This window comes from Populus euphratica, unplaced genomic scaffold, assembly GCF_000495115.2.
Source record: "Populus euphratica unplaced genomic scaffold, PopEup_1.0 scaffold2314.1, whole genome shotgun sequence".
NCBI lineage: Eukaryota > Viridiplantae > Streptophyta > Magnoliopsida > Malpighiales > Salicaceae > Populus > Populus euphratica.
This window is the reverse complement of record NW_011502144.1, coordinates 6,451-25,380: the sequence shown is the minus strand read 5'-3', so window position 1 is coordinate 25,380 and position 18,930 is coordinate 6,451. Positions and strand designations below refer to the sequence as shown.

General features: G+C 32.7%; 2 protein-coding genes across 5 annotated transcripts; one reads left to right on the top strand and one right to left on the bottom strand.

Annotated features, from left to right (window-relative positions):
* The first annotated feature begins 8,129 nt into the window (after nucleotides 1-8,129).
* LOC105118884 (Glutathione S-transferase family protein) lies at nucleotides 8,130-9,935 on the top strand. Its single transcript, XM_011016938.1, has 3 exons — nucleotides 8,130-8,996; nucleotides 9,093-9,342; nucleotides 9,464-9,935. Exons 1-3 carry the CDS (start codon nucleotides 8,155-8,157, stop codon nucleotides 9,653-9,655), a joined length of 1,284 nt encoding a protein of 427 aa, XP_011015240.1. The 5' UTR covers nucleotides 8,130-8,154; the 3' UTR covers nucleotides 9,656-9,935.
* LOC105118885 (histone-lysine N-methyltransferase SUVR2-like) lies at nucleotides 9,898-17,317 on the bottom strand. 4 transcript variants are annotated; one of them, XR_841041.1, is made up of 11 exons: nucleotides 16,867-17,315; nucleotides 16,003-16,199; nucleotides 15,895-15,921; nucleotides 15,195-15,801; nucleotides 13,734-14,971; nucleotides 12,889-13,163; nucleotides 12,571-12,637; nucleotides 12,431-12,481; nucleotides 11,901-11,997; nucleotides 10,240-11,118; nucleotides 9,898-10,098 (listed from the first exon to the last, which is right to left on the bottom strand). XR_841041.1 is itself a non-coding variant. In XM_011016941.1 (11 exons), the coding sequence occupies exons 2-11, from the start codon at nucleotides 16,183-16,185 to the stop codon at nucleotides 11,096-11,098; spliced, it is 2,358 nt and encodes a 785-aa protein (XP_011015243.1). In that variant the 5' UTR covers nucleotides 16,186-16,199; nucleotides 16,867-17,317; the 3' UTR covers nucleotides 10,732-11,095. The 4 variants fall into 4 exon arrangements, 3 of the variants coding, with proteins under 3 accessions (XP_011015243.1, XP_011015242.1, XP_011015241.1); XM_011016941.1 differs by lacking the exon at nucleotides 9,898-10,098 and having other exon boundaries at nucleotides 10,732-11,118; nucleotides 13,734-14,549; nucleotides 14,760-14,971; nucleotides 16,867-17,317; XM_011016940.1 differs by lacking the exon at nucleotides 9,898-10,098 and having other exon boundaries at nucleotides 10,732-11,118; nucleotides 11,934-11,997; nucleotides 16,867-17,316.
* Nucleotides 17,318-18,930: the final 1,613 nt, after the last annotated feature.

Sequence of the window (18,930 nt, the reverse complement as noted above, 5' to 3'; positions counted from 1 at the left end):
ATAAACATTATAAAAAATACAAAGAGAGAAAGCAAGAGCATGATCTTGATCTGGAAACCAAGATGCCTAAATGCATGGCAAATGCCTCTTTTTATAGGCCAAAATTGGGAACTATTGATTTGATGACTAATACATGAGTGGGTAACCAACTCTTGACTTGGTGACAATTCTTAACTTCTCTTGTTTGTCCAAAACGTTATTGATAACGTCAAAATTGGAACCACTTGAAAACATGAAAGTTGTAGAAAATTATCTCAGATTTCTCGTGTAAAAAATTTAGGTTATTTGGACTTTTAGAAATCCAGATATGGGTCAAACACTAAACAGTGCTCGGCTCAAAGATAGATTCAAACTTCTTTGTTGTTACTCCAATTTAGACTTGAAAATGGCCTTTTTAGATCTTGGGCTCCATATGAAAGTTGTAGACCTATATCTTACCTTTCTATCCATATAAAGTAGACCTAAATTTGAGATCTACAGCTCCAAATATAACTGAATTACCAAACAGTGTTCCGATTTGGATTGCACCAGCATCTCTTTTCTAAGTTTGGCTATCTCTTTGTTCTTTCAATTTCAGTTCTTAAATTCATCAATCAATCATTTCATTTATATGATAAGCCTGTATTTAAAATGAATATTTATCATAAATTAAAGGTATCTTATACTATTAGATACATTATTATAAAACATGTTTTAGTTAAGGAGTTATTGATACTTCAAGTGCAAAATAATAATATAAAACCTTGATAAAAATACACTTTTAAGTACTAATCAAACATATCCTAGTGGTGATGCGCATTGTACATTTCATGACTTATGACTCCATTTTTATAAAGAATATGCTTGACATAGTCATGGAAATCTAAATAAAAAAGATCTTATTTGACAGTTTTTAAAAAAACTAGATGGGAAGTTTATCCTTGATCCATAGAGGGTGTTTAAGTCGTTCTTGGATGTAAAACTAAAGGAAGATGTGAGCCACAATCACAACTACCTATATATACACATGTTTTTAAAAAAAAACAAAGAGAGAAAGAGTAAGACTCTAGCTGACCTACATATAGGTGGTATGATTGTATTTTTAATTTCTCATCTATAAAATCTTCTCTTCCTTCCCTTCATTTATACTCAACCCACACATTTAAAAGATATAGAAGTGTGTATAAATGGCAGGTTCTTCAAGTCATCAAAAATAAGAAATATTTTTGTTTTCAGTGGATCCAGTCCAGGAAAAGAAAAGGAGTTTTTTGAATTAGTAAATCATCTTAGTCAGATACTAGCTAAGAGAAAGATTTATTTACTGTATAGGGGAGGCAACTTTAGGTTAATGAGGGGTGTCAATAGCTATATTTTTAGAAGACAGTCAAGTTTTAGGAGTCGTCCTCAAAGCTTTAACAAAATATGACATCATTGAAAAAAAAATTAGAGAGGAACTACAGGTCTTCACAATGTCTGATCTAATGAATACAATGTTTAAACACGTTGATGCCTTCATTGTTACTAGGTGGTCTGGGTACATTGGAAGAGATCTTTCATATTTTCTCTTAAACCTATAGGTTTGCTTAATGTTAATGATTTTTATGATAAATTGTTGTCTTTTCTTGATAATGTTGTGGAACAGAATTTTCTAACATCTTCGGCATGACAAATTATAATATTTGCTATTACTATTGAACAACTTATTAATCAATTGCAATCTTTCATCTTGTAATTGATTCCTCTATGAGTCGAATAGAATGGTCAAACAAGAAAAGCCGTAAAAAGCTGACATTAGATTTGAGTCTTGATTTGTAAAAACTTGTGTCTTTTGGTTTTATTAATAGCATAATATTTTATTGTTTTGTTATCTCTTATATTTGTTTAAGTGTGTTTCAAGTTTGTTAATGTTCTTTATTTTAGTTGATGTCTTCTATGCCCTATCTTTTTATATTAGGATATTGAGGATAATGTCTCGTATTGGTTGGAGAGAGAGGATAATATGTGATAAAAAAAACAAACTAATTGCTTTTTTTTTTAATAAAACCATTTGACAAAACTGTTATTGCTAGGATAACAAAGTAAGAGAGAATTTTATTGACTCTTGAGACACATCTTAGTAAATATTTTTCAATGGTTATTTGCAATATTCATAACAAGTTCTAGTAGAATACTTCTTCAAATATTCAAGTTTACAAACTCTCACATTATTATCATTTGATTTTGCTCATATACTCATTTAACAAGTATTCTTAAACCTTTAGTTTTATATACACACTTTAACATATAATTGTGGTTTGCACATTGGATTATTATATTATTTATGTTCTTTTGTTAAAAGTAACAACTAAAGAAAAGGGATAGCTTATAATTTGAAAAAAAAATGATAATAAATGTAATTAAATAAATAAATAAAAATATAGATAAATTTAATTTTGTAGTCTCCTTAACCTAAGCAATTAGCCCAAAGGGGTGTTTTAACACCTGATACCCTAAAGTCAACTGACTTGGAAGCTGTAACCTGAGTTATTAAGATCGAAGGGGTGTCTCAACACTTAATGCTCTAAGACCAGCTAGTCTAGGAGTCATTAGCCTAAAGATCATTACGTGGGTTAAATATGCATTGTGTTTTAAGTTATATGTATATATATTTAAAAAAATAAGAAAAAGAGATAATAATCTCAACATAAAGAAGTTAACCTTAAACATTAAAAAAAAATATTATTTTCTTCCAATAAAAGCTCCATCATCTATATTTTCATACATTCAGCACATAAAAAGAAAGGTTTATTAATATCTTGTTTAAGAGGTATTGAGCATATATATAAATTTAATGAGAGTTTGTTTATCTAAATAGATTAATGAAAGTGGAATGATGAATGTCTTACTTTGTGGAACTTATAAATTATTTTTCTATTTTAACACTTTAATTACTAGGGACTAGTAATAAGCTGGTTGGAGATGTGATTAGTACTTAAAAGTGCATTTTTCTCAAAGTTTTATATCATTATTTTGCACTTGAAGTATCAATAACTCTTTAACTAGAGCACATTTTATAATAACATGTTTAATAATATAAAATACCTTTAATTTATGGTAAATTTTCATCTTAAATGCAGGTCTATCACATAAACAAAAGGATTGATTGATGAGTTTAACTACTGAAATTGAGAAGACAAAGAGAGGGTTAAGTTTAGAAAAGAGATGTTAGTTCAGTCCAAACTAGAACATTGTTCAGTTATTGAGTCATATTTGGAGCTATAGAACTTGGATTTGGATATGCTCTATATGGATTGAAAGCGAAGACATGGGCCTAAAAATTTTATACAAATGCAAGATTCAAAAAGGCTATTTTCAAGTTCAAATTATAGCAACAATGGAGAAGTTAAAATTTATTTTACAACTTAGACACTATTCAGTGTTCAGCCCATATCTCGAGTTCTAGAAGTCCAAATGACCTCATTTTTTTTATTGGAAAGTTGAGATAATTTCCTAGAACTTTCATGCGGGTAATTTACTCAAATTCTGATGTTAGAAATAACGTTTTATTCAGACCAAAAGATAAGAATTGTCACCAAATCAAGATGTGGCCACCCACTCAATAATTAGTCAACAAATCAATAGTTTCAAGTTTTAGCCTATAAAAGGAGGTATTTACCATGCATTTAGACATAAGATCATGTTCTTGCTCTCTCTCTTTATATTTTTGGTAATGCTTAAGTTTTTCTTTTATTAATCTCTTATTCATGCCTTTCATCTTCTTTTCTTTACTTAGTTAACTTATATCTTATTTATGTTCTTATCTTATTTATTTATGTTTCTCTTTTTCATTATGTTTAGTTAATTTTATTATATTAAGGTGAAAAGGTTTCAATAATGGTATTAGAATGGGTATAATATAAATTCAACATGGACTTCAATGTTTATATATAAGAAAGATTGTTATTAACATGCCTTATCTTTTTATCTTACTAATTCTTAATACCTTACTTGTTAAATGGTTAATCTAGATTTGTGTTGTATAACACTTGGTACAATAAATGTTTGGCACTTTCATAGCCAACCGTATAGTATAACCTATACTTGTGCTATAGAAGAAACTTAATTTGTTGTTAACATAAGTTAGTATCATGAATTCCTGACAATATTTAAAAGTTTGGTGTTACTTAAATAAGATAATTAATATGATCATGTTAAAATTTATAATGAACTATTAAGGATAAATCATTTGATTGGAACCTTCTTTGTGAGTGATTTTCAGTTGAGTAATAAAAAGACTTTATATTATACTTATTTAAAATACTATTAGTAGATCCTCTAACCTTGATAACTGTTTTTATCATTGTTTAATCTTCATATTAATCTTACATCTCAAAGTCCTCTTTAACTTATTGTTATTGTTGTTGTTGTTGTTTTTGTTGTTATTGTAATTTTTATATAGTTCACCTTCCTATGGTTCGATCTCGATCTTACTGGATTATTTATTATTTTGGCACTCCTGCACTTAGAAAAAGATATCAATTTTTTGATCATGTCATATATTATAGTGTTGAAATCTTGATAAAAGCATATTGTATTGTTGTGCAACCTTATTTGAAGTTGATCTCGATTCAAAGGAAAGAGATGGTATTACTCCCCCCTAACTTGAAAAGGTGTATTGGTAGATTAAGAAAGGATCAAATAAAGAAAGATAAAGATGATCAACCTGGTATGGTAAGGAAGAGGGCTTCAACACTTAGATACAATAATTGCAAGCAATATAACCATAATTCTAGAACTTGCTAAAGGGAAAATGCTTAATAGATTTCGGGTAGAGGTTATGGTAAAGTTGGGAGATCTAAAAGGGGATCCAATATTGATGCTATAAGAAGCTTAAGAGGTGGTATAATTAAGAGGAAATCTAGTAATGGTGCTATGAGAGACTCAAATAGTGGCAAATGTAGCAAATTTACTAAAGGTGATATTAATACATCCTTATCATAATCCTCTACACATGTGATTTTATTAGGGCACCTGAATATTTCTTTAGTTTTAAATGAATATCTAATTTGAATAATCTATGTGATCTTTAAAAAGCTTATTAGCATATTTATATCTTCTCAACACTTTATCCAAAAGTAGGCTGATTGATTGAAATATATGAAAAAAGATTGGTGATTTTTAGTGCTGTCATTGCTAAGAATGTTAGAATATTTATGATTTTTCTAAATGTGTTTGAATGTTGATGCTTTTGGTAAAAAAAAATTAATGTTGATGCTTTTCGATAAGACAACTAATATTTAAAATGTTTTGCACTATATATGTTATGTAGTCGTGGATCAAAGTTGCCTTATGTTTTTATTTTATTCGTTAGATATAAACAACATAATAATACAATTCTTGATCTAAACTGTACGTAGTTCATCTTTCATTTTCTTCAATTCATCTAGTATTCGATCGATATCATAAGAACCTCCTCCACCTATTACAATCATTTCAATTTCATTTATAGGTTTACACCAAGTAATGAAATTATCGTCGTATGACGTATCATCACATCTATAGAATAACTTGTTCTTACTAGCTTTTATTTTCAATATCCTAACAGTTTTTTTTTTTTTTAACATTTCTTGCACCTTCTACGTTTGAACTTGAATTCATCCAAACTATTACAACTTTCTAAGTAGCATTTGATGTAGATGATGGTATGTTGATGATGTAGTGTTTTATTTGTTAAATTTGATAGAGACTGAGGCAATGTATGTTAGGTTGTGATTAGCAATGTTGTTAGGTGAAAATTAAGTGAAGATTAAAGCACAATATGGTGTTCTTATGCTTTTTAAAATTTGCTAGAATTTGGAACTTTTGGAGGTTATTTGAGAAGAAAATGATGTTGTCATGCTTTTTGTAATTTTTAGGGTGTTTTGAGAACAAAATAATGTTTTTATTCTTAAATAATTGTTTATAGTGGTATTGTTGTAATCAATAAAGGTGGGAGTTACAACTATATTTTTTTTTAAAAAAATCAACAATAAACTCAATGACATTTTTGTTATTTATTGTGTTTAGGGGAATTTTAGACATTAAATGAAAATTAATGACAAACATGTAAAATAGTAAATATTATTTTTTTACTTTTTTTAAATGGAAGAGATATAAAAGATAAAGTGTTCCGTGCACTACAAAGTATAATTTTTTAATACAATTTTATCCAAATCATAGATTGATGGATAACTTTCCCTAAATTAATAAATCATTATAGTGTCATGCATGCTTTTTTATATATATATACACTTCTTTTCTCATTGATGTCCCTATATTATGGACTTTATTTCTATATTTAGTTAAAGATTAAAAAATTAAAAGAAAATGAAATAGATGAAAATAATTAAGTTGTAACTGATTTTTTTTTAAAAAAATTAAATATATAATTTATGAAACTATGAAAATTATTCAAAAAAATTGTTATACAGAATTAATCCACGTCATGGACTGAATTAATAAAACTATCACAAATAATTAGATTTGTACAAATTATATATTTAGTCAATCACATTTAGAATGTATAATTATGAAATAAAGTAATTAGTAATGCATCCATCACAAAATAATGTCAACAATTATATATATATATATATATAACACATCTTTTCTCATTGATGTCCCTATATTATGGACTTTATTTCTATATTTAGTTAAGGATTAAAAAAATTAAAAGAAAATGAAATGGATGAAAATAATTAACTTGTAACTAATTTTTAAAAAAAAAAATTAAATATATAATTTATGAAACTATGAAAATTATTAAAAATATTGTTATACAAAATTAATCCAGATCATGGACTAAATTAATAAAACTATCACAAATACTTAGATTTGTACAAATTATATATTTAGTCAATCACATTTAGAATGTATAATTATGAAATAAAGTAATTAGTAATGCATCCATCACAAAAAAATGTCAACAAATTTAATAATTATGTCAAAATTCTACTTAGATTATTGTCCATCATCATGTCTATGTAATAATTTTTTGATATAATTTATCAATTATGATAAATTTTAACGTTATTTTTGTTCAATGATAAATTCTTTAAAAAAATAAGTTATTTTTTAAGATATTATTAACCTAAACTAATTAAGGAGGGGAAATTCCTCTTTACAATGTCTATATATATATATATATATATATATATATTAAGAATCAAGTTTCATAATTTATTTCATGTTATTTTTTATGGATTTATTTTAATCTATTACCCAAGTAACGATTTTTGAAGGTTAACTTAGTTGATTTGAATTTTTTTTCCTTCTATATAATTAATTTTTTTTCATTTTCATCCTTCATCATTTAGCTTGATTAAGAATTAAATTTTATATTTTTTTTTATTTTTTTGTGAGGTTATTTTAATCTTATAATCCAAGTCAAGGGTTTGACGGGCTAAATTAGTTTGATTCAAATATTTTTTAATTGATTTTTTTTTATTTTATCTTTCAATGTCGGATTGATTGAAAATTAAACATTATAATTTAACAAATCAATTTAGGTTGACTCATTTTTTTATTTTTTTATTAATTTTTTTCTTTATTCTTTACCATTACGTTGACTAAGAGCTTCAATATATATTCTTATTTGCTTTTTTATGAGACTATCATAGTCTCATTACTTGATTCATAAATTTTATTTGTTAACTTGGGTTAACCCAATCGATTCAATATATTGTTATTTTAATATTTTTAAAAAAAAAATTATAGTTCAACATGTTTTTCAATCAAATTTTGTTTTTTTATGATTATCCGGGTTATATTTAGTGTTGCCAAGCTAAACAAATTATTTCATATCAATTTTTATACATTTTGAATTTTTTTTCTTTAAAAAATATATTAGTAATAATTAAATATTTTTTTAATTTTGTTAAAAACTTAATCTTACCTGTAACGTAAAACAGGTAAATAATTTATTTTTTAAGAATACATCTTCACATTCAATAAATGGCACTTAAATGAATTTAATAAACTCTCTTGATGATTTAGGAGCCCGACTCTCAATATTGGCGAGAGGCAGCCTAACTGTTAGCTATTCTGAATACGATACCGTTTAAGCTTACATTCTTGTATAGTTACCATTTTCTCCCTACCCAATAACGATAATGACTGTAAGGCCTATAATAATAACAAACGGGAGACAGGCCTGTAATGACCATTTTATCACGTTGTAGAGTCATCATGTCCGATGTATTACTCCTCAGCTCCCAATTTCCGATTTTCTCCACCACCAGCGCCGCCGCCGCCAAAAAAACCCACCGCTTCTCATGCCACGTCATCCCAAGACAATACCTGAATCAAACTACCCCTCCTGATCAACAATCACCGAACCCCAAAACCATCGTTTCCACAATAACAAACCTATTGTGGGGCCAGTCACTGCCACCAGGACTCCTAATATCCACCGTCCGTACAACATGGAACTCCACGTGGCAACTCATGATGTCCCAGCTCGCTCCCTCTGATTCCTCCGGCAGGTACACAAGACCCGCCTCAAAATTCCGCCTGAACCCTCCATTTACGCTCCAAAACTCAACAACACTTCACCTCTACGTGGGTTTACCTTGCCCATGGGCGCACAGGACATTGATAGTTCGGGCGTTGAAGGGCCTGGAAGATGCGGTCCCTGTCTCAATTGCTGGACCGGGTCAAGATGGATCGTGGGAATTCAAAGATATTCCTATCTCAAACAGGGATAGGAATATTCTTGTCCCGGGTAGGGATAATGCTAATGGGTGCCGGAATCTGAAGGGTGTGTATGGGTTAAGGAGGTCAGGTGGGTACAGTGGGAGAGCTACTGTGCCAATGTTATGGGATGTGGAGAAGAAGGAAGTAGGGTGTAATGAGAGCTATGATATAATCGAGTTTTTCAATTCGGGTCTTAACGGGTTGGCCCGGAACCCAGGTTTGGATTTATCACCAAAGGAATTGAAGGGAAAGATTGGGGAGTGGAATGGATTAATATATCCTAATGTCAATAATGGGGTTTATAGGTAAGGTTTTAATCTTCGTGGGTTTTACGTTTTCTTTTCTTTATTCTTTGTGGGTAAAGGTAAAAAGGATTTATGAATGATTCGTTGTTATTGTAGGTGTGGGTTTGCTCAAAGTCAAGATGCATATGACAGTGCAGTGAATGGTTTATTCACTACACTGGAGGCGGTGGAAGATCATCTGACCACCTCGCGATACTTGTGTGGAGACACATTGACTCTTGCGGATGTTTGCTTGTTTACCACTCTAATTCGGTTTGATATTGTGTATAATGTTCTGTTTAAGTGCACAAAGAAGAAGCTGATTGAGTACCCTAATCTTCATGGCTACATGCGTGACATTTATCAGGTAGTCATATCCATCCTCTGTTTTTCAAGCTCGTCAAAAGATAAATGTTGTGCAATTTGTTATTTTATTTAGGTTCATGTACTTCATGGTTGCAATGGCTTGATGTTTGTGCCATGAACAGATGCCAAAGGTTGCTGAAACATGCAATTTTTCAGCTATTATGGATGGTTACTACAAAGTACTCTTCCCACTGAATCCAGGCAGCATTTGTCCTGTTATGCCTTCTGGATGTGAGCATGATGTCCTCCTCTCCACCCCTCACAATAGAGAGTCTTTGTCATTAGCGAACAGAACTACCAAACAGGATCACTGAGTATATGAGAGGATCGGAGGTAAAATAGCAAAAGGTGGAAAGGAGAACTACCAAACAGGATTCGTGAAGATATCGGAAGGAAATTGGAGGACTGCAAAACGTCCTCTTAAGGAGATTGATGTATGATGATGTGATCAGTTGTGGTTTCTTCTTGATGCTAGATACAAGATTTTTGTCATGGAGAGCATGGGATGGTTCGCCAAAATGTAGCATCAGAATTGCCGTGCAGATAATGTCACACGCCTTATCTTCATATGCAAGTGGATGATGCTTTATTTAATGACGAACCTGACTGTCTGTGATGCAAGATTAATGTCAACCTGTGTATGGCTGACATGCGGTGAATGCCCCTGAATTGCATGGATGCCTCATTCGGACGTTCAAAGACAATAAAATCTGCTCGCACAACATGCTACTTTCACAATTTTAATGCCCTCATTGCCCTGCGTTGAGAAGATAACTGTTGATATGTTTAATCCCTAAAACATACCCTAGAGGTTGCACGAGTTCAGCCATACTAGATGCAAGTTGTCCAGCAGAGAATTGAATTCTGTTTTTGCATTATCTAACTTGACGAAATGTACCTGTTGTTCTTTGCAACCAAACAGCTTAAAAGAAGGCGGCCAATCTGCCCATCCTCGCCATAGATTTCGAGCTGGCAACAGGACAGCAACAATCACTCCATAGAATCCTGGCATGTTCTTGGTTAAATAGTTCAAAGGGCTTCCTTGCATGGTCGAAGAATGCTAGGATGCATTCCAGAGGATGACCTTTCTAAGGTTTTCAACTGCTTACTAATAATCTGCTAGGAAATCACACAGTGATCTCCTCATTTTACTTCAAATGCCATCATGTTGCCATTTCAAAGGAATTGATCGTTGGTTTCCAAGCACTCATAGGGGCATCTCCATACTAGGTCATGGATGGTGCCTAGCATAGGATTAGCGCATAGCAGCAGCAGCTTGTGCAAAAACAAGCCATACCGCGTTGCACTTGTATGGAATCTCTCTCTCCAGCAAATAGCAGCCTGTGGCCAAACCATGATGCCCAACTTCGATGGGGAGCAATCAAAAGCGGATAAAAATGACTTATGCCTGATATGATGGAGGACTCAGAACGAGGGCAGATCACAAAGCCAAAATCCTGTACAATAAACAGACAAACATGACCCAGTTGTTGCCGAGCTGCCGCACGAAATCCCAGATTTAGACACAAAATTCAATACTGGGATGGTAGATTATGCAATCAATACATCATAAACACATTTTTAGGGCCATGCACGACCCACTGCCAATTAACCATCCAGCTTGACAAAATAACATCATATGACTTCGACAAGATCGCCAGCAGGACCAAGAAAAACTGCGCAAATCCACTTCAAAATCTCGTCATGGATGGGATTGTGGAAGAATGAGGCCGTCTCATAATCTGCCCATCTGATCAGCTTGCTGCTGAATTAGATCCTGCACCAGAGCAAAAGGTGATCATTAGAAGGAAAATGAAGTCCACAAGAACAAAATGTTGCAAGCAACAGAGCATCCCAAGAACAACGAAGTCACTCCCCAAATCCCAGTCTTCACAGTATGGGGAGGGCGGGGCAGGCAATAAGCCATGCAAAAGAAATCTAGAAGGACCTATGTTATTCCGCCCAAGGCAGCCAATTTTAACAAGATATGTGGACTTCACCGACATACAACCCTCTGAAATATAATGTAGAGGAGCACCAAGGGCTATCAAATACAAATAACGAGCTGCAATATCATAAAATTTGATTAAGCAAAATACAGAAATAGAAATGGAGGATAAAAGCATCTTTTGAATTGGAAAAATAAAATTCTAATATAAAAGTGCTATCCCATCCTGTTGAATATCATTCAAATACATCCCTAGGAAATCTCCAATGCAAAGCACCATATTTGATAATGAACAAAGATGGGTTTTTAAAAATCCCTGCATTCCCAATTTAAATCAAAATTAATTGCCAGCTCGAATCTATACGACCTGTCACTGGTGCGAACAGAGTTTGGCATTACTAGGCTATCCTTGAGACCTGAAAACCATAGGTTTTGGATCTTAAACCTAGCAAACTCTACAGCATCCAAGGAAAGTTTTGTAGGCATCAAGAGGGCATCATACACAGATTGAATCTTTATGTCATTGAAATGTAAATGGGCCAAATTTCCAAGTTGCTCAACCCCATGCCTCATAAAGATTTAGAATAAACTTCTCTTTAGAATAAACTTACTATTTGAACGTTTCATGTTCCTGCAGAACTTACTGCCACATCGGCATGGGAATACCTCCACAGGTTGATCAGTATCATCAAAATCAATACCATAATCCTGCAGCCACATCAGCCATCAATTCTTAAGAGTCCAGAATGATTGCACATGTGATATAAATTGTAAAATTGAAGAGCAAGGGACAAGTAACAGAAACTAGTGTATATATGTAATTTCCAAATCCATGTCCTAGCTACAATAAATTTATAGCTCCTGGTCACTTAAAAAGGCGAACATTTAGATGTACTATCTTTGTAATTTCAACAGCAGTAAAAGACCTGACATCATTTCTCACGAAACAACGATGTCAAAACTCACAACACAAAATAACTAACATACATGATAGAATCTACTTCCACCTGTGACTTATTTCAGAAACACAGTATAATGCCAACCACACCTCCTCATTGGAAAGTATCAAAGCAACGAGGCTTATGTAACAGATAAGCAGAATGGTGAAAAATTAATGGATAACTAAAGTAACATTGCTCACCCATGTTAACTCTTCTAAGGCATTCACTTCTCTTGTTGTGAAGAAAGCAAGCTGAAAAAATTGATCCAATGTGACTTTGTAATTTGAGAATATAATCTAATAAACACATGATAATAAGAATCCTAATGAAGTATCCATACATGATAATAATGATGATCAGGGGTCTCGATCTTCACGGGGATTTCAATCATATTTGCATCAAGACATCTAACAAGAACGCAAGAACTTATATCAGAATGCATCAACTCATTGATTGCTGCCACAAGAGAGGTTTCTTATGTATGGCAGAAATTTCATGTCCTCCTTTCATCAATTCTTTTTCAGATTGAAATCAAGTCCTTTTCCAGTTCATGTGAAATGAGGAAAACCAACTGAAAAGTTTAAAAAGAGAAAACAGAAACAATTTCCGTAGGAGATCAACTCATCAAATCAAATATGCACCAGATATATAGACTTACCTGTGATTGATAAACCTAGCAATATTTCCATAAAATGTCGCATCCAAACACAGAGCTTCTTCATCCTTTACAACTCCTTTCAAGCACCAATCTGCATCAAGTAGAACAGGATAGGCATGCTTCTCAGTCCTGCTGCTACTTGTCCTTTGCATCTTCCTCTCATAGAACTCTTTGTTGGTTAGTATCTCCCCTACATACTCGCATACAAATGTACCTTTTGGTAGCAATTCCAGAGTTCTGAGACCCCACCCCTTTCCTTCAGGGGTAAAGAAAACCTGATGCACAAAAAGAATTAGCAATGAGGAAAAATTGTGAAGAAAGATGAGGACATCAGAATACTTGAGGAACAACTTTGTGTGATTATATTTCTTATATAAAGAACGACAATCCAAAATAAGTCCAAACATTTGATTTGACTAAAATTTATTACATTTCTTAAAATAAGAATTTCATACACTTTATTTATTTACGTTAAAGGTTATAACCTCTATTGCACTTCCATATTTAAAAGTATTCTTTGTTTCTTTTTTTTTAAAAAAAAAAAAAAACACTAACGTAACTACCTAGCTAATAGTTAAACTGTTTTGTGTTAACCTTCACTAACTTCCATATTAACTGTCTTTTTAACACTAACCTTTATTGTCCTTCCATATTACGCTTGTATTGTTCATTTGTATTCTAAAACGAACCAAATAATTATTACCGTTTCTCAATTTCTGTGTATTTGAGGATTTCTATTGGGAATTATTTTATAAATAAAATTTTATTGCTAGTTTTTTTTCCACTTTTAATATTTAACAAATTTTGATAATTGAATTCTATTGAATAAATTCCAATACCCATACCTGCAACTTGCACCTTATACCTCGCTGCACGACTCTGTTTCCACATTGTTTGTGGCAGCCACATTTGCTCCAACATTCTTCTATATATTTTCTCTTCACGTGACCCTTGCATGGTTCCAATATCTCATCGTTTTTTGATCTTTCCAGTGGGCAATCTCTACAATAAGAAAGGCATTGTCGCTGAGGATCCCGAGTCAGAGAGATACAATCTTGTAAGAAATCCTCCTTGACAAGGCCTTCTAAAGTGTATGCAAAACCATGCTCAGTGTCACTGGAGCAAACACAAGGTGTAGATGACAACAAACAATTACCAATACAAGCCAAGCAGCAATTTTCAGCCCTAATTTGAGAGAGAGTGAAGTTGACATAAGCATTCTGAAAAATCAGATTCTGGGGTATGTAGTTAAAAAATGGAGGAAAATCTGTGTTTACTTCGTTCAACCATGGAATCTCAACCATTTCCTCTCCCTTAGTGATGTCAGTTCGATAATGAAGGGACCTAAACTCATCAGGAGTCAGTTGACTCTGTGGAACCACAATCAAACTACCAAACTCAGCATCTCCAAATTCATTTAATTTGCCACTTCCAGAACAGCCATTTTCAATAGCCTCTTCACTCACCTGCACAGCCTCCAAAACATTCGGAGGTTGTAGTGGTCTTGGAATTTTAAAAGCAGCCACCTCATCGAAGTGACGAGCATCAACTGATCCCCTTGCAACATAGGCTGGTACATGGTTATTTTCTTTCATCATGCCACCATCACCAACAGATTTCTTCAATAGATCAAGAGCTGGTGTTACATTCACAATCCTTTCCTGCGATTCATGTTCATGAGAGGAATCAGTTGCCAAATCCAAGAAGCATTCACACATATCTTTCAGTATTTGCATGACAGAAAAGTTTGGATCGATGATTTTGTAAGTTCGGAGACATTTCTCCTGCATTGATTTCAGAAGTTCATCTTGACTAGGCATATGAAAATTTGGTCTTCCAAGCAAAGAGTTGCAGCTCAGAGAAATCTTCACCTCTCCCAGAGCTGAGGTGGCAATCTCTAAGCTAGCCAGAGAGTCTTCTGGAATGGTTGCAAGTTCACAGCTATCTCTTGCCGGACTTGATGAAACTGGAACATTATCTTCCATATCTTCTCCAGCTAAAAATTGGGATGCTTGAGGTTCTTGATGATGCTGTTTGCATGAAGAAACTCTTTGAATAAGAGATTGTTCTTTGCTTGCAGAATCTGTGAAGGTTGAAGAAACCAAAATCAGCCCAAAAAGAATAGCACCAATTGCCAAGTCGACATTCAAATCCTTTACACAAGAAAAAAAAAATCAACCAATAAGAAAGACACAAATTGCAGTTTTGACATTCAAATTAAATACTTGGGGAAAAAATAGATATATCATTCATGGTTAGAAACAGTACTCTTCAATTCCCCAGTGCCCATGAGTGGAATAATTTACCTGGTCGGATAATTGCAATAGGTTGCCTAGCGTCTTCAAAAGGCATGTCACCAGTAAATGGCTCGTCTTTAGGCTTGATCAGAGCACGAGAATGAGGCACTTTCTGTTTGGGTGAGAGAAAAGCGCTTGGCTGAACTACGGGGTCCTTGATGTGCACTGCTTGCAATGATCCTTTTAAATTAGGTCTTTTCTCTTGTGGAGCAGCCTCAGGTAATATAGGTTCTTTTCCCTTGTATGATCGCTGCTTCCATGAAAAAAGTGAATCAGACAACAATGTTCCATCCATATCAGATAAATCAGACTGACTAGAGTGTTCCTGCACCGCCAAGCAACCAGGAGAAATAGTTTGTGAGCTCATGTTTCCAGCAGGATTCTGAAGTGAAATAGGCCTGGGTTGTGAATTTCTCATTTCCAGAGACTGCTGTAGGGATTTTGCACCAGGCAGCACTTTCCCCTCCACTTTAGGCTTTCTTAAAGGACTTCCAGCCAACAGTAGGTCGCTGTTGTTAGGCGGGGAGGAACCTTGCCCATCTTGGCCTCTACGCAACCTTTTGAACGGCCGCTCAGGTTCATTAGAAATCCGAGTTTTTTCCTCAAAAGTTCCCTCCTGCAAGTCAAAATAGCCAAGAGGCATGTCAGAAGATATAGGCAGACAGGAAAACATACACAACATTACCATCAAAAGAAACGAATCACTTACAGTAGCATCATCATTCTCGTCAGGAACCTGAGACAGATATCAAACAAACACGTTTAGAAAGCCTTCAAAAAAATTACAAAGAAAAGGCAATAAATAAAAGAAGCGCACCTTAGACTCCTCCTCATCAAAAATGGCATCCGCAAGAGCTCTATAATTTTCCTCTTCAATAAGCTCCCAATTTTTCTCATACAGTTTTAGCATCTTTTTCAACACAGGTTTAACTTGCTTTTCGCTTATTCCAAGCGCCTTCATAGCCCTAAAGGCTTTCACAACTCTCGGATTAGTCGGCATCGACAGTCAAAGACCTGCACTTTTAAGTTAAAAAGGAATCAAAACCAGCAAGAGAGCCAACTCTCCATAAAAAAAATAAAAAATAAAAAGCATTCTTTAGGATCTCAGCATTGAAACAACAACCGTTTTGGATTTTAATTGAAACTCAATAATTACATTTCTAATTAGGTTTTTCTCTTAATTCAAAATCAAAACTCATCACATGCACATGCAAGAGCTGATTTAGTATCAAAACCACAGAACCCTAAATTCAAGGATTTCTCAAACAATAATCAAAACAAAACCAAACAAGATGATTAAAGAAAGAGAGAATCGAGAAGGAAATAGCAATGTACCCGATTATAATTTCAAGCAAAAAAAAAAAAAACAAATCCTAACTCGTTAGGAGAGAGAGATTAGTGACTTTTTTCCATCAAAAAGAGAGCTTTGGTTTGAATGGAAGGAGAGTGTAAAAGGGCCCCCCACCCCGCCTTTTTTGAAGATTGTTTTACTTGAAGAGCGCGTGTTATACAAACGAAGGGTAATTGTACTAGAAGGAAGGGCTCTTTGGCCTGGGCTAATTCATGCTCTGCCTCGTTATTTTTACAGGTGATGAAAACAGGAGAGAGAAGAGAGGAGGCGAGATTGTGGAAGGAAGAACCATGGAGAGACGGGTTTTCACGTGCTGAAGAAGGAGCTCACCTAGCTCTCCTCCGATGAAGAAAAGGCGGTCGATCAACCTTGATTTGATTGATGCGTCGAATTCAGCATTTCTAATCTGCTTCATATATATCCCAACATCATATGATTTAAAAAGCTTCAGATTTTGGTGGATTTGGGGACACAAAATGACAATCTGATTCAAAATCGACCGTGTTGCTTGAGTTTATGGTAGAGCATGAAAAAGAGTTGAAGCATCGTAATACAACAAAAATCATGAAGAGCTGTGGATATTCCGGTAGCTAAGCCATGTAGGAATTTATTACATGGATGCATACAAGTTTTCTTTTCAATACATAATAAAATAATGATTTCATTTTTTTTGTAGTTTTCTTCATGGGAGACGTTGCTTAGGGTTTTTTTTTTTCTTAACGGATAAGGGTATCATTGAATCTCAAAGTATATTTCTTTCTAGAAAAGTGGTCTCCTCTCCGTGTTCTGTGCGAATGGTATCCGCTAGCTTGGGGGTGGGTGTAGGGGCTGTGAAGGGTGGTGGTGGCGGAGGGTGTTCATTTGCGACGGTTAAACAATTTAAAAAATAAAAATAAAAAGAATTGGAGTTTTAATACAAAAATAAATAATTATAAGAATTAGTTTAACCTAAATAGATTATAAATAGGCTAAACAAAAAAAAATAAAAAATTATTTTATTTTTAATAAAATAATAAAATAAAATAACTCTATATTTAACATAACCAAAAGATTGATATTTTCTTCCGAATATAGGAATATCAAAATAATAAATAACTGACAAGATCAGAGTCGAACCACAAGCAAATTAATTGTATAAATTATAAATAATAATAACACAACAATAACAACAACAAAAATAATAATAATAATAATATTAGTAATAAAAAAAAAAAAAGAAGTTGAGGAGAACGTGGAAATGAAAAATTAACGTAAGGATTAAATAATAATAACAACAAATATCAAGTTTAGAGAATCCACAAATGGTATTTTAAGTAAATATAGCATAAACTCTTATTACTCAAATGAAAACGATACATAAAAGAGGTTCAATCCAGCATAAACTCTTATTACTCAAATGGAAACGATACATAAAGGAGGTTTAATCCGATTATAAATTGTTAACATGATTACATTAGTTATCTTATTCAAATAATATTAATACTTGTAAATATTGTGAGATATTCATAATTATAATTTATGCTAACAACAAATAAAGTTCCTTTCATAGTACAGGTATAGGTTATACCATACAATTGAGCTATGAAAGTGTAAAGCATTTGTTGTACCAAATGTTATACAATATAAATCCAGATTAGTCATTTAACAAACAAAGTATTAAAAAGTGATTATAAAACATGTTAGTATCAAACATTAAAGTCCATATTGAGTTTACACTATACTTATTCTTACACCATTAGTGTAACCTTTTCACCTTGACATAATAATAATAAACTTAACTAAACATAATGAAAGAGAGAAACATAAATAAATAAGATAAAAATATAAATAAGATAAAAGTTAACTAAGTAAAGAAAAGGAATTGAAAGGTATAAACAAGATATTAATAAAAATAAAACTCAAGCATTACAAAAATACAAAAAGAGAAAGCAAGAGAATGAGCTTGATATGAATACCGAGATCATTAAATGCATGACAAATGTCTCCTTTTATAAGCCAAGATTAGAAACTATTGATTTTATAACTAATTGATGAGTGGGTGGCCAATTCTTGACTTGGTGACAATCATTATCTTCTTTTGTCTGCTAAAACGTCATTGATAACGTCAGAATTAGAACCACTTGAAAACATGAAAGTTGTAGGAAATTGTCTTAACTTTCTAGAAAAAAATAGAATTCATTTGGTGATTAATACTTAAAAGTGTATTTTATCATGATTTTATATCGTCATTTTGTACTTGAAGTATCAATAACTCCTTAACTAAAGCATGTTTTATAATAATATATCTAATAATATAAGATACCTTTAATTTATGGTAAATATTCATTTTAAATGCAGGCCTATCACATAAATGAAAGGATTGATTGATGAATTTAAAAAATGAAATTGAAAGGA